Source organism: Papilio xuthus, unplaced genomic scaffold, assembly GCF_000836235.2.
Source record: "Papilio xuthus unplaced genomic scaffold, Pxut_1.1 DF827570.1, whole genome shotgun sequence".
Taxonomy (NCBI): domain Eukaryota; kingdom Metazoa; phylum Arthropoda; class Insecta; order Lepidoptera; family Papilionidae; genus Papilio; species Papilio xuthus.
Genome location: NW_013531079.1, coordinates 39,299 through 65,948, shown reverse-complemented (window position 1 = coordinate 65,948; position 26,650 = coordinate 39,299). Strand labels below are relative to the sequence as shown.

The 26,650-nt window shown below is 40.0% G+C and overlaps 3 protein-coding genes across 3 annotated transcripts in view; 2 read left to right on the top strand and 1 right to left on the bottom strand.

Annotated features, from left to right (window-relative positions):
• LOC106118483 (Thymine DNA glycosylase) overlaps window positions 1-12,008 on the bottom strand; it is a 32,141-nt gene extending 20,133 nt beyond the window's left edge. Inside the window, exon 1 of the mRNA XM_013313142.1 lies at window positions 11,409-12,008. Coding sequence (XP_013168596.1) covers window positions 11,409-11,446 — 38 coding nt within the window. The 5' untranslated portion in view covers window positions 11,447-12,008. The remainder of the gene's footprint in view (window positions 1-11,408) is intronic.
• A 6,215-nt stretch (window positions 12,009-18,223) lies between these two features.
• LOC106118530 (zinc finger protein 286A) lies at window positions 18,224-22,451 on the top strand. Its single transcript, XM_013313192.1, has 6 exons — window positions 18,224-18,405; window positions 18,479-18,582; window positions 19,124-19,765; window positions 19,904-19,997; window positions 20,073-20,193; window positions 20,273-22,451. The coding sequence occupies exons 1-6, from the start codon at window positions 18,298-18,300 to the stop codon at window positions 20,848-20,850; spliced, it is 1,647 nt and encodes a 548-aa protein (XP_013168646.1). The 5' UTR covers window positions 18,224-18,297; the 3' UTR covers window positions 20,851-22,451.
• A 1,827-nt stretch (window positions 22,452-24,278) lies between these two features.
• LOC106118526 (hexokinase-2) overlaps window positions 24,279-26,650 on the top strand; it is a 17,052-nt gene continuing 14,680 nt past the window's right edge. Inside the window, exon 1 of the mRNA XM_013313187.1 lies at window positions 24,279-24,426. The gene's annotated coding sequence lies outside the window, so the exon portion shown is untranslated. The remainder of the gene's footprint in view (window positions 24,427-26,650) is intronic.

The following is a 26,650-nucleotide window of genomic DNA, read 5'->3' as shown; positions in this document are numbered from 1 at the left end:
AGGAATTCGAGGACTTGCCCTTGAAAAGTGGCGGCTTGTTCGTGCAGATTGACTTATTAAATGGAAAGTACAGAGTGTGGTGACGCCGGTCTTCTGCAGGCAGTAACAACTGGATAGCGTTCGGCTAGTGTAACGAATCTCTATTATTATTCTTGATTTACTATGAATGTCAATGTATGTGGCATAGTGTAATTATTCTACCACGACTTGAAACTAGTTGAAATAATTGAAGTAAGCTTTAGTTCGGGGTCCTCTGTATTGGGACAATGTTTCAGCCCGCCATGATGTAACCCGAGGCCGGAGCACCGGGCCGGCGGGAGGCGTGCGGCGGCGGCCTAGCGACGGAAATCGAAAGTAGGCTCATTGCGACTTGCGACCGCCGGCTGACCTTTAGGTGCTGACACACACTATATCTGTACAACATCCTTAATTTATGTTCGACGACGGACTTTTTTTACGATCGAACGAACGCTGATCAAGTGACCCGAACATTCGCTCGCTAACAAATACTATTGACAAAGGTAACACGCGGGTGAAAACAAGCTTGCTTGAGAAGTACTCGGGGAATTCTTTAACTTCCTTGAAAGCTCAGAAATTCTGTTTGCAAAATAACAAGTTGGATTATACATGGATACAAAATGTTGTTAATATACTATGGGCTTGGAATGTGGCAGTGCAGTGGGAACGGTGTTGGTGACGGCGACGCGGCTGCGTGTCGAAACGCAGAGCACGTGCAAGATAAGCGCAATATAAAAACACTTGAGAACACCTCGCGTCTTATCAAATGTCATCGCGAGATGCGCCCAAATCCCCTCCCCCCCAAGCCCCGCTGCTGTATACATACGTACTAGCAGTGTAGTACTTATGTATATATAATGAATGAATATGTATGATAATGAAAATAATACAAAAGATAGATAATATTGAGCCGTTGAGATCTTTCCAATTGGTAAAATGTAAATGGTGATGTTTACAACACAATGAACAACTTCGCAATACTATCCAAGAGTGTATTCACAAATAACATAACTTAGAAATAAATTCAAATCCTAAGCATTGAGACGTATTTGGTTTTCTAATACGTACATATTGACTTTATCACAAACTTATAGTATTGTGTATGCTCACCAAAAAGTGCAAAACCTAGATTCAAAAGGATGAGGTCGCGTGGAGCGAACGGAAATAAAACACAACGCGACGTCCGCGTTATATAACGTCAGCGAAAGGAAACTGTTGTAAAGCCCGTGCGGGGCGGGGCGGGGCGGGGGTGCGCGTGCGATAGGGTGGGGGCGCGTGGGGTGGGAAGTTCTCAACTCCAACAAATTATAAGAGCAAACTTTTGTTGGGCAACGTCGCTATTTCTATATCGCATTTACTGGGTCAATGTCCCGCGGAGACGGCGCGGCGTTTTAAAGCGTTGCCACTCGCAACAGATGGATTTCCTCGTGATCGCCATTTCGCACAATATCACACACTCGAGCATATTTAGCGGTGTCACGTTTGTTGATGTCAGCATGTACCTACTATAGCCGTGTCACCATGTAAGGGTCCAACAGACTTGTCACGTTAAAAGTGAATATTAATCGCTACGTCCTCTTCAAAGCTGCACACCACGCTCCTAACTGAATGACATATAGATAAGTAAATCACAGCAAATAACAGACTTTTACAATAAAAAACATGAGGCTAGAGCGTTCTAGCATTCCTTTCTCCGGTCTCATAGTCTGTAGTTGCCGCTAGGAAGGAGGCAGCATTGAGTAAGCATTTGTCAGTGAGTTGAGTACTATTCTCCGAGACTTCGAAATAATTTTTTAATTGTTAAAGGTCTTTATAAATTTGCCTTATATGTTTTATCAACGCGTTAGGACGTCATAAGCTTGAGAGAAGCTGGTCTCTGCGATTGCTGTCTGTAAATATCAGTAGCATTAAGTTTAAAAACTTAACTTTTTTAACAAATTTTACTAATGTAAATGCGAAAGTTTAGATGGATGGATTGATGTTTGTTAGGAGGTATCTCCTGAACGGCTCAAAGGATCTCGATTTAATTTGGCACAGATGTAGAACATAGTCTGGAAGAACACATAAGCTATATTTTTTTTAACTCCTCCCGAGTCGCGAGCAAAGTTAAAAACAATTATGATAGTGTATAAAATGTTTGATTATCAAAATAAATCTGCGGAGAAAGTCAAAACTTTTGTAACCCTAATTGAACGTGTAAAACATTTTACTGCTTACGTATTGACAGTAAATTATTTTAACAATAAATAGTGTCGGCCGCGTCTAATTATTGTAACACAATGAAAATAAAGTTATTACAATGAGTAGCGTTACGGCGACAAATGTGGCTTGCCCGTGCCCGGAGCGGACCACGTGCGTGTGTTGATAATTATATTGTCATTTATATCGGCGGCGGGCGACTGCCGCCTCTGCACGCATCACAACAAATATTAAAACTAAACATATTAATCATTGTTCTAAAAGAAACGTATTTATTTTTTAGTCATAAACTACTGTTAGATCTAATATACATAACAAGCGACCTTGTCCCACAAGAGCAGAGACGGGCAGATTTACAATGATAACACTTTTCTCTCGTTTCTTACACCTTCATAACTAAATATACAAGGTCTAGTTACAACTTCGTCCTTGTTCCGTGTAATCGATATAAGACGATAGACGATGTCAAGGCCTGTCTGTCTCTGTCATAATAATTACGATAGCGGATAAGTCAAGGCATAAGAGGCATACGAATGTAGTTAGTTATAGTCAGTTAGTTAGTTTTTCCTGTAGTTGACCGGCGCGGCGGCAGGCGGCAGGCGGCACGAAGGCTGCGGGGAGGCCGCTTAGCAGACGCCGTCATTATCTGGCGGAACTTCTCTACAATGGACTGTAAGTCTTCATTTTCCTACTATTAGTAGGAGACTACGAATGGTTGGCACAAGATGTACTACTACTCTTCCATACATCTCTATCAACTGTCATATCTGAATTGATCTTTGTAGCGAACCCTCCACCTTCAATCTCATAACTGTTTTGCTTTTACAATTAATTGTAAATTATACATAAAAATTATGTAATTCTGTCAGCGCATTATTATAACGCAGACTCCGCCTTGATCTGTGCCAGTGAGGCAGTGATGTCACCATCCCCCATCTCCCCTCAGCGGCAGCGTTCTGAGTGTTCTTAACGTGGATAATCAGCGCGGCTTTGCAAACATTTATACTGAAAAATTATCTTTTAATTACGACCTAAATATCCTTAGCGAGGCACAACGAGCAATATCCACAGCACCGAACGATGCAAAACACCGAGAGACGTTGCAAAAACTACTCGTTTTTTCCCTTTCGACAAAAAAAAAACAACTTATTTAGTAAGCTAGCGCGCTATTGACACCCTAATTGCATTGGCATTAAGCGACAATGTCGTATGGTGGGGGCTGGGGGCGAACGAGACAAAGTGCAACGGCCCAGTTGTTGCAAGATAACAGCGAGATATGGGAGCTGCTGGCGCACGGTGCACGCCTCGCCTCGCCGCGCCGCGCCACGCCAACAACAACGTGCTGTTCCCGCGCACGCACCGGATACACGCGTCACGCCAAGCCGCAAGCCTTCATGCCACTCTTGCTAATCAATTCCGGTATTGATATTGTCCTTGTGTGTATACGTAAAATGTTCCATCGACTCTCACATTTGAAATATCGTAAAGCCGTCCATTAATATGGGTCTTGATAACGAAAGAAACCTTTTATGCCCACCCTAGTGGGAATCAAAGACGCGAGAGCACATGTTCACCCTGCCCTCGTTACACGTGTACAAGGCAAGAGTCGCGGTGAAGGGTTGCGTTTGTACAAGTACAAGGCGACACACAAATTGCAGTGATTTTTGTGCACTAGCGTGTGCTACTGCGACTGCTACAGCCGAGTGCAAATTACATGAACATCGACCCGACCACCTCAACGGCATATCGTTCCTTTAATTGCACCTCAATTTTTTTACTAATCATATCCGGATGACCACTCGAGGTCCACACACACACCACAGTGCACTATCCGCGTCATACGCGCTTTTGCGCTTTCTACGTTATTGGATCGATAACGAGTGCCGCAACTCAAGAGACACCAGCAACATGTTGAAGAGGGAACAGAAAATACACAGACAATAGAAATAAAATTAATTTGTGTGAATTGAAATGACAACAACAAGAAGACAAGTATCACAATTACACGAGTCTTACAATACGACAATTTGATATGAAAACAAGACGAGCGTCTGGTATGTTCCCTGTATATGTTCGGCGCATATAATGTTTTATAATGATACAAATTCATACATCATCAATGGAAGCATCGTCTGTTATGATATATCATAATGCACTTCGCTCAGGCGAGACTCGAACGCGACACCTGAACGTCAACACACAATAAAACTGAGGGCAAGGTGACAGAGAGCAATAACAAAAAGCGATCGTATTTTAGTGAATTAAGTTCGTTAGCCTTATACGGCGCAAAGTGGTCGACGTCGCAGTTCCGCCTTTCTACGATCGATAGTGCAGTATCCTTCGCAGCTCGCAGCTCTCCTCGCTCGAGCTGGCCACGTGAGCCGCGCTATGTACTGCTGCTATGTACTGCATGTGCACCACGTATGTACGTACATGTGTGCATGTACTGCGCCCGAGCTGACCGATGCGGCTTGCGGTCACTGCGTAACGAATTGCTTTTGGGGTTCTATATAAACTTTTATGTGTATGCAATTCGAATTGATTTGTTTGTTAGTTTTACCTAAATGTGCTTAGGGTTGAATTTTATAATAGTATTATGAATATATGGTTTATGTTTTGGAATGTTAAATAAAACGGTTTTGATATCTATAGCATTTTTTAAAGTTCCAGAAATAATATAGTACTATTATATTTAGTAAACTCTCACGATTCACAAGCAATGGATCTGGCCGTTGCAATCCACTTGTATCAATAAAATATTGTCATCCCTTTCATGGTTTTTAACAAACAGAGACGACATTGTATATCAACGCAAGTGTTACGGCTATCACAGTGAGGTGTCAGCCGCTGGACGTACGTCACATTGGGAAAGCTGCGAGGTTGCCAACAGACTCAGGTAAAAGAAGAAACGACAGCCAACTAGAAAGCCTTAACAATTGACACCGAGCATATTGCCACTTCTACGTTGAGTAGGAGTGTTATGAGCTGATGCTGATGATGATAATAATACAACTCTTACGTATAAGATTTTGGATAGAATATATTTGCTGTTTATTCTACGTCTCCACTGTTTATAGAAACAAAATTGCACGCGTGTTTCAAGGAATTCAACCGTATCCAGGACATAATTTCAGAGCTGTTGTGACAGGGAATAGAAATTTCAATACGATTTTGAAAATCCAGGTACACAGGCGCATGTACTACAACAGAACTGGTTCGAGGAGTTACGTAAAGAGCGTGGCGGGATGCGGGGGTGCGGCGGCGGGGGGCTGCCCTGCACAAAGTGTAGTGCTCACAATGCCGGCGACCGCAGCCGCCGCCCCCCCGACCCCTCTCGCCCTCGCCGCCCGCACACCCGCCCCCGCCCCCCGGCGCGCTCGCGGTAAAAGGACACCTGTGCGCTACATTATAATTCATGGACACGTCGAATTTTAAATGCACGCCGAAATACACTTTATATCTAATTTAGTTTAGGTCTCATTCAATTAGCCGTGCGGTTACGATGTCGCAGTACTTTCATGGTACGTACTAGTAGGTAGCGGCGGCGAAAACCTCCGCAAACGAGAGCGGGGGTCTCGTTCTGTGTAAATGAGTAAAAGCACTCACGCCTGTGACCTCGATGACTGAGCCGAGATCGTGCCATCACAGCCGGGGCGCTCCTGACACACCTCTCACTTCCTCCACACCCGTATTTACTTATTAAGTAGGTATATTGGTGGAACTCATGAAACGTACACAACATACAATAGTTAAAATTTATAAAATACTAGCTGTCGCCCGCGAGGAATTAAATACTATCTATGCAACATTTCATGCAGATCCGTCGGGCAGTTCTGGAAATACCTTCAAACAAACATCTATCCATCCATCCACACATCCACACGCATGTCTAATATACGAAACTAATGAAGTTAAACAACAAATCAAATACTTTAAACATATTTGTATAACTTCAAGGCGACGCTTCCAGAAAACATCTGTCCTATGGCTATTCTTTGTGACAAAGAATAACTCATTCCATTTTCAGTTCCTGCGTCGGAAGTTGCAGGGAAGGGAGCGTCCGCAGGAAGGACTCGACACGTAGCTTCTGTGCGTGACTTCTATCTAGTCTATACTAACTAGTGCTGCGATGTACACCACAGTTTAATGTTCATGTACATTATAATGTTGATGTTATAATGCAATGAAATGAAACTGTCATATTTGTTACAAGTTAATTGTTAGTAGATATAATTTTTTGTGCAACTTTCCGGTATAACGTCTTTTTTACTATTTCTGAATCGTGTCCATGGAGTGAGGTGTGCGGGAGATGGCGCGCTGATAACATCGACCATTAGCAAAGCTCGCGGTAACCGGCCACGGCCGCCGCGCCGGACGTCTCGCGCATATCATTATACTCTTTGATGTGCAAACTAAATTAATAAAAACATCAAGCAAGTTCAACACTTCAATTTGCACTATAGCATCGAGTCGGTGCGAGTTTCGACAAATCGAGTCTTAGCATATCTTTAACGAATTAGAATACCAGTTTTTTTTCTTGTCTATGCATTTTGAATCTTATCGTACAGTATATAAGGGTTATTTGTTCTGTGTATGTGTTTGTGAATATGTAAATGAAATGGTATATAATTGCACGGCGCCGAATCTTCCGAGGCGAGCTCAGCCTTGAATGTGTAAACACGGTCGCTCCAGTCGCGCGGAGGCTCGGTGTTCGTGCGCCGCTGCGTGCACACATCGTACACGCGCACGCGCACGCGCACACGGACTCATCTATACCCTAAACATTTACATGATTCTATGATATGATAACCTCGAGCTTAATAAACTAAAAAGAATCTCTGAAAATTGTATAAGTCAATCTTTATGATAAAGTTTTAAAAAAAAACATGACAAATATAAGTGTTTGTATGTAACAAAGCAGCAGTGGACAGTGTTTACACTGCACAGGAGACATTGATGGTCAAATATCTATGAAGGTCAACAGGCTATCAATCAATGGCTTGAAGGTGAAACTATCAACAATTTGACTATTGCTACATTCCAACAATACTCTTATACATCATACAATTTTGTTCACAAACAAGAGGGTGAGACAAGACAGAGACGTCGCACTTCTCTCGTTTCTTCTACATTCATTGCATACATCATAATGTTTGCAGCGGGTATTGTCTTAGTTATTCAAAAATAAAATAGGTTTTAATATTGTAATACAAGTGGATAACAATGAATTGCAGTGTTCTATCGTATGCACAAGGCTAGGAGGGCAATAGGCAAAGTGGCAATGGGTACTATTTATAGACACTACTGACAATTAGCAAGTAAATAATTATTCATTAAAAGGACAAGTGCTTAGTTATATTTGAAGTATTTAAATGTAATTAGAAAACTGCTATTGAATATTATAACTTTTACAAGAAAATAATTGTGACAGTGTTGTATTATATAATACATAGTAAATAACACATAAATACTCTATTGACAGAACATTGACAAGTTCAATATGTATGTAGTAATTTCATACTACATAACTAATATTATAAATGCAAAAGTGTGGATGGATGGATGGATGGATTTATTATCATATTCTCCAAAATGGCTAAACGGGTCTTGATGAAATTAGCTACATATGCACGAAACATATTCTGAAATAATGCATAAGTTAATTACTATATTTTTATTTGATTTCACACGGACGGAGTTGCTGACAAAAGCTAGTATGTAGATAAATCTCAAATGTTCAAAATATAAAGAATGACATAAAAGTAAGTACAAACAGTAATATTAATTAACATAGTTGGTTAAAGTTTATTAGCATATTGAATATTAATGTTTGTACTATGTGTGTACAGTATGTTGGTGTTGAGTGGAGGATTGGTGGAGTCAGGGGCCGGGGGTCAATGTCTAGCCGCTATGTGGGGATACAGGTTTTGTGTTGCTTTCATTTCCCACATACAAACTGTGCATTTACATTAAATTCGAATATCTAATGTCACTAATGGCAACTAGCAGCACTACATAAGAAATGTGAACATTGTCTATATGAGAAAGTGGAGAAATTTCTAAGCAGGACTTTATCACAAGTTTAATAATGTTAACAGATTAATGATTATTGTCTTGTGCTAGAAATGCCACAGACTCATTTTCACTTGCCTAGTAACAATGTTGTAACTGGATATTGATGAATATATTCCAGATGCGGCAGATATGTTAAGAAGTGAAGAGCAAACTTAGCATTGAGCAGTATATAAGATTTGAAAAGGTTACTTAACGGTTACAAAAATATGCTTAAGGATTAATCTGAAATATTTATATTTAAGTCTACCGGTCTGTCCTGACTCTAGAGGAAATATAGTGTTAAAATGTCACCTTAGAGATCAAATAATTAATAGAATATGTATGAAAATGTGATTATGTGTGTACAATATTACACATAACAGTGTCAGTGGCTCAGTGGTCAAGTACTTCACTTGCAATCTGTAGGTCCAGGGTTCGAATCCCGCCATGTACCGTTTACATATGTACATTTATCCGACGTTCTTACGGTGAAGGAACACATAGTGATGCAACCTGCACATATCTCAGAAAAAATTCAAAGATATGGGTGAAGTCAACCAACCCGCACTGGGCCAGTGTGGTTGATTTAGGCTCCGAGCCCTTCAGTGGAGACATAGTAAGCTGATGATGATGATTACACATAATGTACATATTACATATGTACAGTTGTCAGATTTTGAAATATAGTTCTATTTAATTTACTGAGTAACTATAACTTGTCAACAGAATTAACCTGATCACTGGTGAAGATTATCCTTCCCAAATATACATCAAACCACAGATATATCATCTATTAGATTTCCTTCCCGCTTCTTATCCGGTGCACATAAGTAAGGTGAGTAGCCTCCAGAGTCTTATGTTGAGGTAAATTTAAGCAATACAAAATGATATTTCTATAATCGACTCTTGAGATATCCAATTTGTATAAAACACTCCATCTATGGGTTATATATGTATGCACAGAACATAATAAAGGTATTTGGGTTTTGAAACACTCATTGGTGTAAATTACAAACATGACATATCTGACATTTTAGACAAAGCTTTGTAAAACATTTTAAAATAAATGAATTATAATCATCACAGATACATTTTGTAACAGTAAAGGCAGAAACGCATCAAAGAGGTCAATTTGATTATTTGTATAATACTGCAAGCTGCAATTGCCGCCCGGTATGAAATACTAATTAGACTCCACTATGAAACCAAAACCTACCCCGCCTACCATGTCTACCACCTACTGAAACAACCGCACCATTCATGTATATCGACATATATTATGTGCACTTGCACATCAGAATATATTATGACTATTGACTTACCATAGCTTTGTTTACGTAATAAATAAACAAATTATAGAACCAATTACCAATGGGACAGTTTCCAATTGGTGATAAGAAATGATTTCAGTGTTTTATATATACCCAGAATAATCTTTGGCATGGAACTTGTGAAGTACACACACTTACATTTTCCTGGTGCTGATGAAGTCAGTAGCATGTTTGACTGCTGTTAAAAGTAATTATTCAACCACCAATGTTGTATGTTTTATACTTATTACATTAATATTATGCAGTTTGCTATTTACAAATAAAATGAGCGGAAACCTAACAACAAATTGAAATATTTTTTCATTAAAAATAATGTAAAGGTTAAATTCATGTTCTATATTTACATATTTGTTTTAATATTGTATGTAATAAGATTTAGCATTTGTTTATGTTTGTAAAACAATAAATGCACAATTACATAATATTAAATGAACAAGTAACAATATGAGTGGGGTGTGTGTTGTGTATCATATAAATTGATTGTATTGGCGGCCAGTCAATTAATGTTGAGGAATGGGCCGTTACTCTCATTAACAACAATCAAGTGTTGTACTACTGTACTACTCTCATTCATATAAATTATAATACATATTGTAAACACATATTATGTGTATTTTTAGTAAACACCAGTTAGTACAGATAGCAACAGTATTTGTTTATCTTCATGCATGCAATTTTTAGTTAATTCATGATAATGTAATTGAAGCAGAATTTGCTGGTCAACTGGAGTGATGTGAATAATACCTCTGTAACAAGATTGAATGTCACCTGAGCATGAGGACGGCCTGTTTTCATGAATGTCTGCAACCACAGTGCTCACTGTCACCTCCCTCTGATGCAATCACATGAAGCACTCAATACAACACCACAATGACAGCCCAATCCGAGGATCCTCTAAGCTACTGTTGACACAACACGACACATGGGCCTGCAGACACCAGCTGCTAGCCACTCTCTCTGAACACACAACACATATTTTAACACACACTTCACACTTAACTTGTTTTTACAACACACATTGCTTTTAAATATTTTATGCGGTTGTTTTTGCGTCTAATTGTATATTAACTTTAAGTTATGGCACAAATCACGACCTAACCTCAAAATATATCATAAAATGAAAAATTGACAATCACAGATGTTTTTAATTACGGTAACAACGTAACGACAACAACGCGATACTCGTTCGACATCAAAATTGATAAAGAACAGAGAGGCGGGTCATCTCGGAATTACGGTACGGATTTGTGGGCAAAATGCTTTGTTTGAGAGTTAGGCAGTTACAGCCTTCGCTTCACTGTACGGTAGGTATAGGTAGGCGCATACGTTTGTGTGTGCAGTGCACGGCGTATGTTCACCTAGCCATAATTCACTCCGCGGATCGGGGAGCGAGGAGGGACGGCGCTCCGCTCACGCCGCCCGAGACAAAGGGCGGCGCGACAGGTTTCCTGCGAGCGCACAAAAACTGTAAACACGATTCTGATTTATGAGCGTTTGGTTGCGAGCCATTGATGCACGCTCTGCGGACTGCGGAGCGGAGGCGGTCACGCTCGGCCGCCGCGCTGAGATCGCTATCGGCGGCGGCGCCTTCGCGGGGCGACGTCGCCGTGTCCTCGCACTCCGAAATGGCGCAACGTAGCGGAGGCCGTGACGCTGTACGACCGAGAGAATGTAGGCACCGCGCGGGAGCGAGAAGCGAGCGCGCACCGAACGTTTCGCAACCGTCGACAGCGGATGGGATCGCGGCGACCAAAATAATTCGCCGCGTAAGTGCGGCCACGGGGCACGAGGCGACACGATACTCACGGCCTGGCCGCACGCAGCGGGTCGGCGGCGGCGTCCATGGCGCGCCCAGGCCCTGGCCGCGGCCGGGCTCCGGCCCCTCAGCCGAGCGACGCAACACTCTTCGATCTCACTCGGAACCCTCCGAGAAACACTGTCGCACCATTTTGACGACACTACACATCGACCGCGACGATTCAATACGCGTATAAACACCCCGCGAACGGTGTTTTGTTACATAGGTTGACTTTTCTTTGAAAAATCAATATACATTTTCCCAGACTTAGATACGGACGAGTCGATGTCCAGCGCAGGTTATGTGCGTGAAGTTTGCAAGCTTTTTTAGCGCACCGGTGTTACCAACAATTTTTTGCTCATTTTTTTTGTTTGTGTGTTGTGATTTTTTTTCTGTGATTTGCAGCTCACTTCATACTGGTTCTCTCCGGTTGGGTCTCTAATAATACTCGCATGCGCGCACAGTAGCGCCACCGTAAAGCCACCAAAATTTGCTACGGAAGAACTAGGTACTAAAATACTCTACAAAATAGATCGACACATATTTGACATTGTGAGATTTTTGGAATTCCTAATTAAAAGGTAACTTCTGAAATATCATCTATGACTTCATATATGCCTTATAAATATTAGGAAGTAAGTAGAAAACGACTATTAAAATAAAACATGATCGAAAAATAGTTTATTTTAAATTTGTATTTACAATATACAATTGGAAAAAAATGAAGAGAACTCCTCGTCTGTGTCGATATGGCGATTCAGGGTTAAGTTGGAGGAGTTGAATCTCACTTTAAGCATAAAAAGTGAAGAGATCACACCTCCACTTAATCCGTCACGCTTTAAGATCAAATTTTCGGTGTTGGCGTTGGCGAGTCGGCCACGTGGCATGCGGTGTCAGGCTCCACGCGTGAGCTGGAAAGATAGATCTGGCAGGATTGTACATTAAACTGTCTAGATCCCCCGTCCAACTCAGACGTGGAGCCGTGTCGTAGTTCCACGAACTGAAAAAAGAAAAGTCCGTTAAATGCGGTGCCTACGTGTTTACCGAGCGTGACAAGCACAGAGCGCTATCACTGCTCGGAAAGGTGCGGCTGCGCCCTGATAAGAGCAACGTCGCTCTCGAACGATCGCACATCGAACTCATAGCATTGTAACACATAATTTGCTACAAACCGACGCGCTTGGATTAGGACACATGTGTCACGAGAACACCGTATCTGCGCTAATTATATATAAGACTAACATTACGCAATTATTGGTAAACTATGACACTTGCGGTGTTTTAAGCGCACTTTGTACAATATATTTAAATACGCTGTGGTGTATTTAAAAAAAATCGATCGTGCCAGCGATGAATATAAAAATAACAATAAATGGACAAAGGATAAGTATAGCAACAGCCTGAGGACACCACGAGTTACCCTGACGCTGAGGCTCCGCCTGTGCCGGGAGTCCTGGCGGCGCGGGAGTGCGCCGGGAATGCGGCAGTGCGGGCGCGGCCTCGGCTGCGACAATCGCGGCGAACTTCGATAGAGAACCGATCGATCGATGGGCCCATATTTATACACTCTTCGATATCTCGCGATACGATATCGATATCTGCCACGAGGTGCGAACGTCCACCATGATCGGCGATAAGATTTCACGAGCCGGGGAATCGATTGGTTCCCGGGGCGATATCACCGCGCAAACACTCCACTCCGCCAATCGGCAGCGCCTCGATAAGCCGGGGCTCCACGGCCGTAGGGCTCGGGCTCTGCGCAGTCGACCGGGGCCGTCGCCTCCGGCCCGCTATCTGCCCGCGCCGACTCCATCACAATGACGAGTTGTTTGCCCTGGAGATACACGTTTATTACGTTATATCTCGTTCGTAATAGATAATTACTTACACTATTCTCTCTTTAGCATCGGCTGATGTAAGCTGTTTAAATTATATTACTATTTCAATAAAACCTAATCTGTGAGTTGTATGGCTACATATATACATATACAACAATTATATGTATCATCCAAACAATTGTTTCATTTTAGTTGTTGCCACAAACTTATAATGGTTTAAAAAATCATTAAGAAACTTCTCCTTCCTCCATGACAGCGGAATCTTGATAACATAGACCGTCTTTTGAACATTTGCTACCTCCAACAAAAATAGTATCTTTATTGCTGTAGTTACGGTCAGTAGCACCACACTTGGCCCGGGATGGGATTACACCTTCGTGACAAATTGCGTTGTATGTTAAAATAGGTATTGCGATAGTACGTGGAAGAATTTCGACACGAGAGATAAGGCAAGGCGCGTATCAAACGGTGTCACTTGATAAGGCGTGAGGTGCTCTTTGTGGGAGACTTATAGACAGGTGTAAATCCGCTTGCGCTGCCAAATTTACTACGGATCATAGATTTCTTAACAATAAATAATAATTCACAATCAATGTTATCAAAGCAACCTCCACTAGAGACAATTGTTATGTGATCAGGACTGCATCACGACTATAAATCAAGTTTAAGACATTCCTTCGTATTATCGCGATGTTGGCCGGACATTTCATCGTTTACAAATCACTCAAACAGGCCGGTTTCAAAAGTCAAACTAATATGCAAATAAATTTACCATAGTTCTCTTAGCAGAAAGTTGACTGGATTCATTTGCTTTGAATATGTTCTACGACTATAGTGTTACAAAACTAAAGGTTGATCTTAAATGGGATGTAATCTCAAAAGTTTTATTTGTAAGCCTAGCTCAAGATTTCTAGTTGCAATCAACATCCCTCATTTGCTTTGAAAATATCTATAGTATTATAAGACTACGAAGGAAAACAAACACCAATAATAATGCGTCTGATAGGGTCGCTCGATCAAAGTTTCGAAGATGCGAGACGTCATGTCTCAGTGAAAGCAATTGCGCTGTCTCGCGGGGAGAAGTTTGAAAGCGGAGGAGGGCGAAGGAGTCCGCGAGAGGGTCGCGCGAATGTTGCGGGAGGGTCGCGGGAGGGCCGCGTCGGGGGCGCGCCGGGCTACGCCCCGCGGCCGTGAACCGACTCGCAAACTTCCCGTATTGTGTTTACATTGAACTTTGTTATGTGGGTTAAAGTTAAACCGGAGTTCAGCAGCGTGTGTGGCGCCGATCGCGAAGTTGAGTCGCAACTTTGCGCATCGATTTTCATCTTCTGTTTATCAAATGTTTTCAAGGTTTCAGAACTTTGGGATGTTATGATACGCATTGTTTGATTCATACGACACTTTTTATAATTTTTAATTTCCGAAGAGTTTAATGATTAGGTTTCAATTTCCTTATAAAAAATCACTTAAGTCAGTTATAGGTATTAAGATGCATCGAACATTTATTGTTTTAGAGGCATATTTGAATAGTTTGTAAAGAAAGTAGATGTAGGACCAAACAACTGTTGTGATATTTTATTACACAAAAAATACCTGATACACATTTTTATGTGTTAGCCGGATTCTAGGTGAGATTGTTGTGTCGGACACGTACAAGAGTCAAAATCAATATGAAATATATCTCTGATGTCGGACTTTGTATAATTATATTATATTTGTCACCCCTAACTTAGGGCAGGCTCCGAGCCCCTATCTGGGGACGTATAGTGAACTGATGATGATGATTTTGCGTTTCTTTCGTGATGTACATTTCCTAGAGAAATGTTTAAATTAAAGGTACTAAAAATGTGTGCCACACTTAGGCAATGCCTAGTGTGAGTATTACCAGATTAAATTATAATTGGCTTGAAAACAAAGAAAAATCTGTATCTGGTTTTCTAAATATCTCGTTTTATATATATTGTGTTTGATAAAAGTTTTTCATTATTGCGAGTTGTTAGTTACTACTATTAACATTTATTAAGGAAAGAACAGTCGAATTCAAAACAAAGGAATCCCAACTAAAATGTGTAAAGTAAGTAACAATGAAAAATTGACATTGGAATAATTAATTAAGTAGCAAAGAAGGAAAAGATGCAAAAATAGTTACAGAAGAAAATAACCGACAGGAAATTGATCGATGGCGAGTTCTATAACAATTCATATGTCATGGAGAGATTTCAAATTTAGCCATGAAATAAAGTGGCCGGCCATTTCAATGTATTCCCATCAGCTTCATACTTCACTTTTATCTCAAATCCATTAAAATCAATTTATACTATTCACTTTCATTCTCCTTACATTATTTTATGCAAGCTGACAATATCTAGGACATACTTCCTATAACTACAGGTACTTAAGCCTTTTAGTTAACTAACAAGTCAAAGCAGGGAATATAATCACACACCAAAATCTTTAACGCGTTGTTTTTTGAAATGAGACAGTTCAAAATCTCTACATACTCTGTCCATTACATCCACCTCGTTAGTTATTACTATTGCTTTTTCGACTCCCGTACTTTCTATTGCATAGTTTTTTTTTACAGATTTTAGATCACCTCCTGCGTCATCAGGAAGAGCGCCAGCTATCAGACTGGTATATGTAGGCGGTGAATGCGCAGCTCATTGTACTCGTACGTGTACACATTAATTAGTATTGTGTAGTTGTTGTAGTTGTGCAGGAGCCGAGCGTGCGCCCAAAATGAAGGCATGAGGTTTTGTTAGCCCGCGTGTGGTGCACACCTCATTGTTTTTTTACGAATGCGGGTTTTTCAATTAAGTATCTTTTAACTATGCTAGATTATTAAAAATAAAATGAAACGAAAAATTTTTTTTTTTAATAAATATATATTTTCAGGTAAGAAGAGTATACAGGGTCGAGGCGACACACACAGGTTTCGTTTGCACGCAATGCATTATTATAAATGTATGAGACACAATTAAATAGTAGATTATATACTGTACATATAGAACACTAATCATCGCAATCAGCCGTACTTATAAATTTATATTTTGAATTTACATTAAAAGGTTACGTTGTTGCATTTTGATGTAGTGTCAAATGTCATCTGTTAAATTGGCCCTAAATACAATAGTAGATGTTTTTATTCTATTTTGTGATTAACGTGTCAGTACATTAACAGACCACACTGACATAGCAATGATGTACGCACGCGGATAATCGACGATAGGGGCCGCACCTGAACCTATTTTTCGACTTTCTTATCGACTGCTTGATAATTTTTCACATAGAATTATTGAGGTCATTGATAACTCTTGTGACAAGCGATGAGTGCGAATGTTCTATGACAGGTTTATTTCTTTGGAATAAATAGTTAACCGTAAAAACAACTCTTGAGAACTAGAAGCGTCACGACAAGGGACTTAACCATTAAAGCAACTTATTTATAAACTTTTCTGAAATAGTATAACCAAGAAAATCATTTTGATTTGCCACCGACTTCTTAGACTTCCATTGTTAAACTTATCATACTTCGTATAATATTATAAATGCGACAGATTTGATTCTAGGATGTTTATTACTACGTATCTCAAAAAGGGCTTAACGAATCTCAACGAAATTTGGCACAGATGAAGAATATAATCTGGAAGAACACATAGGCTAGTTATAAAAACCAGCAATTTTGATAAGCACTAAAAGCTACGTGCGGGTATAAACTGAAAGCTAATCGAACAACTTATACTCTAAAATGTCTTAGTTGTCGTCTGTCCTTGTTTTCTTGATTAAATCATGTCATTGTTAATGGTTTATCATTGCAGGTGGGACAATTTAATTGGTCACATTTGATATCTATCAATTTTAGGTTTATTGTGAAGTAAGCTGCTTAAAAATATTTATTAAAGTAAATGAATCGATTTGGACTTCAAACACATTTATATGTGTAAATGGAATTCTTATCTATCTAAACATCCTTTATATTTAAAAAGAAAAACGCAACATTGTAACAACGTTCATGTAACAAGATTACAATAAACATTTAGTCTAAAGAAAATAGTAAGCAATTGTGCAGTTTTAACTTAACATAAATTCTTTATGACGGCCGTTACAAGGTTTTGAGAATGTGTCAAATGTGACCCATCAAAATGGATCACCTTATGAAACGTTGATTTTATTTTATCAAAAGAGGGGAAAACTAAATATTTTTGACATAATTCTGTTAGTCTAGAATACGGATAAGTTATGTGTGGCGCAGTGACGAGGCCATCGGGCCATCTAGTGTTGCGCTGCACAAAGCGGCGTGCAGCGCGCGGCATTACGCCCCACTCTTTATCTGAACGTTTTTTTACAGTTTATTTGTTTAAGGCGCCCGATAAAGATAAGTGGCAGGCGCCGTTATCGCGCTAAAAGACCTCGCTTCAGGAAATTTGCCTCTCATTCTTAATTATAGTAAATTTTAACTATGGTACAATTTTATTTACTAGATCTAAGTAGAGAATTGTAACTAACCGCGTTACTTGATTTTGTCTAATACTATATTTTCATTAAAGATCATTACTTTTTGTAGAGGTTTCACGTCGCACAAAAATTGTTGTTGTTTGTTGTTGAAAAAATGATCTTTGTTAATTTGTGTTACTTAACTATAGAGTTTATAAATAAATAAATCATCAATAGTGTACATTTTTTTTAATAATTTAAACCTGATTAAGTAATACTAAGAACAGATTGTCGAAAAGAAAAGTTTCAATGTTTTGAATATTTGCCATTAACGGAGTAAGTTAACTTTACTAATGTTATATTCATTAATCAAAAGTTTGACGCAGTCTGTACCTCGCCCGCCTTCACCGCCCACCCTCCTACAGTATTGCTGTGCTCTATTAATCTATACTCATAAGTTGTAAAACTATGGCTATGGTCTTGGTTTAGGTCTCTAAAAATAAACTCAAATCAGACTGGCAACACAAGATCATTCAGGTCAATATTGACAAATGGCTGACTTAATGTCACTTTCTGGACGAAATTGTATAAACATCGCGGTCCGTTTAATATACAAGCAATAAAAATGGATGCTATATGTCGACTGTGCAGTTCTACAAAATTTGTCAACAATTACATATTTGATGAAGAAAATGCACTGTTTTTAAAAATGTCATTATATTTACCATTTAAGGTATGAAGCAATAAAAACTGAGGAGGACTTTTTGAAAGTTTGTCCATATTTATAATTTATTTCATTTTGGTAGATACTGAAGAATGATCGCCTGCCTCAGAAGATTTGTGACAAATGTAGCTGCAAAGTTAACGACTTTTACCAGTTCTGTAACGAAGCAATCGAAGTGCAGTCCAAGTAAGTTTTGTTGTGATTTAGTTTTTAGTCAAATTGTAAACATTAATGACAATTATAGTAGTGCTTATATTTATTCCCTTTTCTCTCCTCGGTGATGTTCAGCTATTGGGGTGTTTAGTTTTGTAGTTTTTAGAGAAGCACATATTGTAGAAGACCTGACTCTTGCTCCTTAGCAAGTCCTGAGTCCTAACTCATAAATACCAGTGATGAATATAATGGATTTATTAAGTAAACAGTTACACCTCTAAGAGATATTTTAATATGTATCTATAATTTTTAAAATGATTATTTTATACTATAGTTATATTTTATAAAGCTGAAATAAAATTATTTCTAATCAAAAAAAATTGTCGTTCTTAATTATTAGATATCTGATTAATGTAAATAAATAAAATAAAAAACATTCTTAGTTTTGACCTTATTATTTTCTAAAACTAGAACTTCCTATGCCAAAATTTACCTTTCAAATGTGTTTTAGACCAGCTTAAAAAATGTATATAACACACAATTCTTCAAGTAAAGTGTTAACTGAATATTTCAGATTGCGCAGTATACTGATAGCATCAGGTATTCCATACGGCGATGGTGACAACTGCTCAGCAACAGAGGCTGAGTCATATTCCTCCACTCTCAATATAAAAGTCCTCCTAGAGCGAGAGACACAGACGGAGAGAGATGAAGCAACTAATGTGGCAGTTGACATCAAAGTGAAAGAAGAAAAAATTGAACCAAAACCTTCCTCACCGCAGCTGCCTGTCAAAACTGAAAATGATTTTTCAGACAGTGAGAGCTCGTTGTGCTCCGATGCTGTACTCTCTGATGCAAGCGATGACCTGTCACTGTTCAGTCTCAAAGAGATAAAGAGAAAAGAAAATGGTAACACACCAAAGAATGGTGAAGTACAAGAAAATAAAAGAGGTAGAAAGAGGAAGGGAAAGTTAAAAGACTTACAGATATTAATAAACTCCCTCAACTCAAACTCTGCTCTCACTGTGGTCACAAAAAACGATAGAAATATAATAGCGGAAGATGACAAGAGAAAGATAAAGACGGAGGAAATAAACACAGATGCGGGGAAGAAAAATAAAAGAAGTAAAAAAGGAGAGCAGCCGCAGGATGCGTACCAGTGCTGCATCTGCTTTGATAAGTTCTACACCAGATCTGACATCCTGCAGCATTACAAGTAACAATGTTTACAAATTCCTTAACTAAATTCTTACATACGATTGATTCCAATATGGTTGAAATGCAAACTTTGTGTAGGATGTACCAACGACGTCTCGCTTTTAACAACTACAGACTTACACGTGCATTGTGTCAGGTGTCACGCGAGCGCCGCGCCCCCCGGCCCCCCGCCCGCCGCGCCCCCGCCCCCGCCTCCCGCCGAGCCCCTCAAGTGTCCGCGCTGCAACAAGGTACGCCCACATACTTTGTGTTTCTCTACTTGACTTAATATATTATTATACTTCGTGTGCGATGGTGACGTGCAGACGCTGCAGGAGGGCGAGTGGACGGCGCACTGGCGGCGGCACTGGAGGCGCGACTGCCAGCCCTTCCGCTGCGGCCTCTGCGAGAAGACCTTCCGCGACACCTACCAGCTGTTCCGGCACGGTACGCGCCCGCATAGTGTTAGATGAGTGTCCCGGCGTGAATCGTTCACCCGAGTAGAGCGGTGGTTGGATGGTTGCAGGCGTGGCGCACGAGGCGGCGGGCGCGCACAAGGACCGGCCGGACGAGAGGTTCGTGTGCGACCTGTGCCCCGAGGGGTTCGTGTACCTGCGCTGCATGCTGGCACACCGCGCGCGCGCTCACCCCGAGGCGGGCGGCGCCGTGGCGCTGCGCTGCCGGCTCTGCGCGCGCCAGTTCGCGCACACCAACTCGCTGCGCCGCCATCTGCGCTCCCACACCGGCGAGCGCAACTTCCTCTGCAGCGTCTGCGGCAAGGCGCTCTCCTCCGCCGAGCACCTCAAGTACCACCTGCGCATCCACTCCGGCTACAAGCCCAACGTGTGCGGCGTCTGCGGCAAGGGCTTCGTCAAGAAGTGCAACCTGACGCTGCACGAGCGCGTGCACTCCGGCGAGAAGCCGCACGTCTGCCCGCACTGCGGCAAGGCCTTCTCCCAGCGCTCCACCCTCGTCATCCACGAGCGCTACCACAGCGGCGCGCGCCCCTACGTCTGCGCGCGCTGCGGCCGCGGCTTCGTCTCCCGCGGCCTCCTCACCATGCACGTCAAGAGCCGCTGCTACGCCCCCGACGACTGCCGCTAGACCCCCCGCTGCCTCCTCTCATCGTGCACGTCCAGAGCCGCTGCTACGCCCCCGACGACTGCCGTTAGACCCCCCGCCGCCTCCTCTCATCGTGCACGTGATCTGTAGTGTTGTGGTAGCGGCGCAGGCGGAGTTAGATTAGCGCCGGGGTAAGGTGAGCTGTGCTGCACATGCAACCTGACGCCGAGTGCGCACTCACACACACGAGGGAACGGAACCAGTGAGAAAGACAGACTTCTACAGCGTTTGTCGACATATTAAAAACCAATCCTTGTTATTTAGATTTAGTTTTTACAACAACATATCCCGCTCGAAGGACCAGAGAAATATGTTTGTTATTAAAACTTGTATCTCCGTGAGATACAAGCGATGGAAAATTACATACGTAAACTATTATCCAATTAGTTTATAGTTTTACTTGATTTTAGGAAATGTTCCGTCGTGAGGCATGACGACGGTTGAGGTTGTTTGTAAGTACGCGGCAGATTGCACTCAGAGACAATTACCATTGAATGTGTCGCACCGCACAAGTGTTGTCGTGTGTTAATCAAACTTAAATTATTGTAATTTAGGAAAGTTCCTAATTAATGTATACAAGTTTGACATTATACTGTCATTGTATTTGTAATTATAATATAATTTTTAAACAAATAATTTTAACAATATTTCCATAAATGTAACAGTGTATTTATTTATTGACTGCGAACTCATTATGATTATTTGAGTTGTTTGTGGTTGTTTGAGATGAACGTGTGAGTTAGTTATAAGTTCCAAGTGCCTCGAGTTGTGATACACTAGAGTAAGACATCGACACACCAACACGCGCCGCGCCGGCTTCTACAATTATTATTTATTTATTTTCGCTCCAACTGACATAGAATACGTTACAATAATATGTTTTTTTATTTATTATGATAAAGGAATTCATGTTTTTGTTTTTACAATGGAACTGACCTGATCCCTTCCACCTCCAATTTCATTCGTTGGCGAGAGGCCAACGGTTACACACGTGTATGTGTGTCCTGCATCGCTCGGACACTGCGCAGTGCGTACATGATATTAAAATACCTGCGTGTTGCAGAAAACTAAACGATTCTACGCACTGCGCTTACAATATGTTTAAAATTTTGTTAATAAATAATTATATGAACCATATACTAGTATCAGCAATTTTAAATTTCACAATATTAGTTGTATCGGCATATGGCATGTAAATTAATTTTCATTAAGTAAGTAATACGTCACTTTCCCACGAATATTTGAAACTTGTAAATATAGGCTATGTTACGATAGTACTATGTAAATAAGAAATTCTTTAATTTTTAATTAATTAAACATAAGATGATTCAATAAAACTTTTTTCCAACAAGCAACATATAAATGATGCAATGTTAACTATAATGAACAATGTTTGACAAACTGTTTTTTCTAATGTATATAATTTTCTGATGATATTTGTAATAGAAATAAATTTATTTACAACAAAACAATTCAACTGAACTCCGTTTGTGTTATTATTACAATGATCACGAAATATCGCACTGTTTATTTACAATTGTGTCAAACTATTGTATTGATTGAAACATTTAGAAAATATGTTTTTTTTTTCGTATGAAGATGTGTAGTTACAAGTTCCTGATAAATTGTTGGTATTAAGTTGTATTTTGCGGTAAAATGATTTATAAAGAACTTTTGATATTATATTTCATGTGACAAATGTTACATATCATTTCTATGGTAATGGCTGTTCGATTGATTTAAAAATTGTTTAAGATTTATGCGCAGAGTTGTGCACTGAACTGTCGATTGTGATTGATCACAATAAAGTGATATAAACAGAGAGTTCAATTATTTTTCATTCTATTCATCTGGAGGCGGTATAGAATACCTGTATAAAAATAATGTTGCTGCTCGGAACATCGTACGAGTGGATGCGGAGAACACAATTTAAGGTGTTGCGGAACATAATGGGATGCAGGAGGAGGTTATTGCGCAGCGCACAGGTCAGCCACCAATATGATTGATGAAAAGGTGAAGTAGTATTTTTAAGTAACATCTCGGCGACTATTGACTGATTGACTCAAGATCTATTGACGCTCCGCTCTCTCTCTCTATCTCTACATCCCGCCCCGCTCTCTCTCTACACTTAAAATTCTGTTTTGCGCAGCGACTCGCTCAAAGTTAAGACTCGTCAAGATATCGGAATACATTTATATATGTATTTGCATGTCTCGTTTTACCGTGGGTTTACACTGTTCTAAAATTGTGTCGATACACCACAAGAACGAGCGTTATGTTAACTTAAAAGTGGATAGGAGAATGTTGACTTCTGAACCGCGGTTTGTTTGCGCTTTGGTGATCGCGTTATCTCCTGAAGGTTCCACAAGTGGCGCGAACCCGCACCGTATCTCACTTTTATATTTTCAATTATGTTAAGTGTAAACAATATTATTTATTGCGATGTTTATATTTTAATTAAGAATTTAAACTTCATTCTGTGAAACGGCGATAGCGACAACATAACTATCAATATATGGTGGTGTTGTTTGTTACACGCAGGAGCAGAGGACATTGTACTAAATTGTATTACTTGGGTACTTTCCTTGTCTCAGTGAGGTAATGGGCCGTCATATATCAACAGGTCAGTGGTTGGCTCGTTTGCAGTTTAAACAGAAGCAGGTGCAGACGACGCATTCGCGTTACTGAATGCATGCGGTATTAATCGCATCGTGTGTCTGAAAGCAGTTATAGTTGTCGTTAAAGTTTAGTCGGCGCACGCGGCGCCTTGACTTGACATCGACGCGAGCTAGCTACTTGATTTTTTTTTGTTATTAGTATAAAAAACAACTATTCAATGCGTTATCTAGAGGCACGGTCATTAATACAATGATAAGGCAATGTTATGTAAGACATAACCACAATTGCGAAGCTACGATGTTGCAGATTTTAACAATTTATATAACCTCTAGAATAGTTAAATATCATCGGATGTTTATTCCTTTCCTTCTATTTAAAGTCGAACAAATATCTTATGAAAAAAGAAGTGACTATATAATGAGCACTCACGCACTTGATTACATGACGAGACAGGAATAGGTAAAAACCTGATAGTGAGACCATCAGGTTGTCAGTAGCTGACATCGGTGTGTCGATGTAATTTATGTACTAAGAAACGGGCTTTCTTTCTTGACGTTATTTTCCTCATCACAAATATGCACATGTGGTCCGAATTTTATTTAGAAGTAGTTTTTTTGTATATTTTTCGGTTCACTAAGAGGGTAGGGGAGGGGACAGTTGCAGCGGAAATCTTTCCCGCTGGAGGTACCTTGTCTGATGGAGAAGGATGTGTGTTGATATCTGGTGCGCCGTCGGCTGTCGGCTGTCGGCTGTCGGCTGTCGGCTGTCGGCCGGTGTGAGGTCAGCTGCGAGGGCCGGCGGCCGCGCCTCCGCCGCGTCAGTCTGCGCGCAGCCGCCGCCTACACTGTACGTTTGTTCGCGCTCTCTTCTACAAGACTTACAAGCCGGCCTTGGCGCTATTTCGACTAGTTTGCGCGCTCCACTCTACCTAGCTCACGTGTAAGTTTACATTTGTTTTGACCAATGATGATGATGATGGAGGTCAAAAAATATTTTGTATATTACCTTAAGATTGAATTAATTATTCTATAGCTATTACTTAAAAACAAACTAACAGTTACAACTACTTATAACATTCATATAATAAATATGGAGATGAGACAAACATAAAATTAAAATATTAATTTTATTTATTAAGTGTTATGTTAAACAATCGCCCGGTATAACGACAAAAAATCGTTTTTAACCGCCAAAAATTATAGTTTATTTTTGAGATTGAATTCCTTTTTTAGTTTGAAACAACCAATAATTTAATTACTATTCTTCTGACCTAAATATATCAAATTAGTCCAAAAAAATTGCTAACCAGATCAAAACATCCAAAACCGCATTGTGATTCAAAATGCCATCCAAATATAATCTGCTATTTATTTAAGTTTTTTTTACCCAAAAATTATAAATCTTTATCTGATAGTTTTTTGCGTTGATTATAAGAAAAAATATTTTTTAAAATTTTAGTTCTTTTGTCCACAAATCTAATTCCTAAAGATCGATCCACAGTACGGTAAAATATTAACTAATATCTGAAATTCTGATCCTGGAATATCATTTATTCATACTTGTTGTACAAACAACAAATCAACATGTGCACGATGACAGGAACTGTTTTAGTTTTAAAGCCTTTTACAGTTGTAAGAATTTAGCGGAATAAAGTTGTTTTATGTAAAGTATATTTTTGTTTTACAAGATTTTAAGTTGTATAATATGTTTGCAGAACATTGACCACACTCAAACATCTGCTGACGTGTTTACAAATTATCTGTTAGTTTGATGAAATAGTTAATTCCATATCTGAATATAATCCGTTCAAATTAAATGGACAAAAGTGTATCATTCGATTCAATACATTTTCATACTAACTGTAAACTGATTGTTTACTTTAGCTACAGTACGAAGGGCTAGCTCGCTGGTTGGTGCGGTGCACGCAAAGAACTTGAAGTCATATTTTTTTGTCTTTAACACATAATATTTCTCTTTTTGAACTTTTGAAGCATTCGTCGAGGGAATTATGTTTTTTCCTACTTTATAATTTACTTTATGAATTGCGCGATTATTTTCTTAAATTGCTTCATAATAATAATTGAAGAGTGACAAATGTGAAAACAGTAAAATATATGATGACCCCGAGAGCCGGTGTTATATGTCAATAAACATAAAAATGATAAATATTATCAGAGCCACTTGTTTAGCGGCGAAGGTTACGCTTATTTATTACAGTTAATTAAATTGGTGGCTAGCTAGCTACCCGCCCCTACGTCTCTCGGTTCCATACTCGAGAGATTAGTATGAAAATTCGATTCATTGTATACCGATCATATTACCGAAAGACAAAAAGTCTTATGGTGTTCTGATTTGTGAAAATCGTAAAATAAATGGACGTTGCCTTGTTCTATGGAGAAATCCAATGTGCAGGCGCAGTTTGCGTTTCTTAGCGGCCGGCGAGTACGTAAATAAAGGCATAAAGCGCGGTGAGTGCTGCGGACAGTGGAGCCGCCACACCTCCTCCGCCCGCTGACTACATACTCCAGCTTTTCATTTATTTTCTCAGTGTAACTTGCGCTCACGCCCAGTCTCAGTAAACTGTCGCCGTGACGCGGGAACGCGGGAGTGCTAACGACGTAAACTTTTTAATTTTGGCACGCTCCGCTCTGCAGCTCTAAATATTTTAGTTTCCAATCTATTTTCGCAGTTCACATCAGATAGTATCGGATAGAATAACGCGCTGCAAAAATCAGAGAGTATTATTTGTTGAATCATTTTGGAGATTTGTTTTGCAATGAGTACGTTTACTTCGTGTAAACATCTAACTGGTGATAATTTATTCAAATTGTCGTAAGAATACGTAATGTGATATTTGCACAAACGACAAGCGCGCGGCGGCGTCGCGTCGCGTCGCGTCGCGTTGAGTCGCCCGAGTAATGTGTTGTGAGGCACTCACAACCGGATTTTGGTTGTATAAATATCAAATTCATTTTCTGATATATTTTATGATCTTTGGAATGTTATTTGACATTATTAAATTTGATCAACTAAATCGCTCGATGAAAGAGTTTTGCAAGTGATACTTTGTCCGGTTGTTGTGAATCAGTTGAGGCGGTGGGGGTCGGGAAAGGCGCGGACATGGTGGATATGCGTATTCAATGGACGCAATAAATCTCAATAA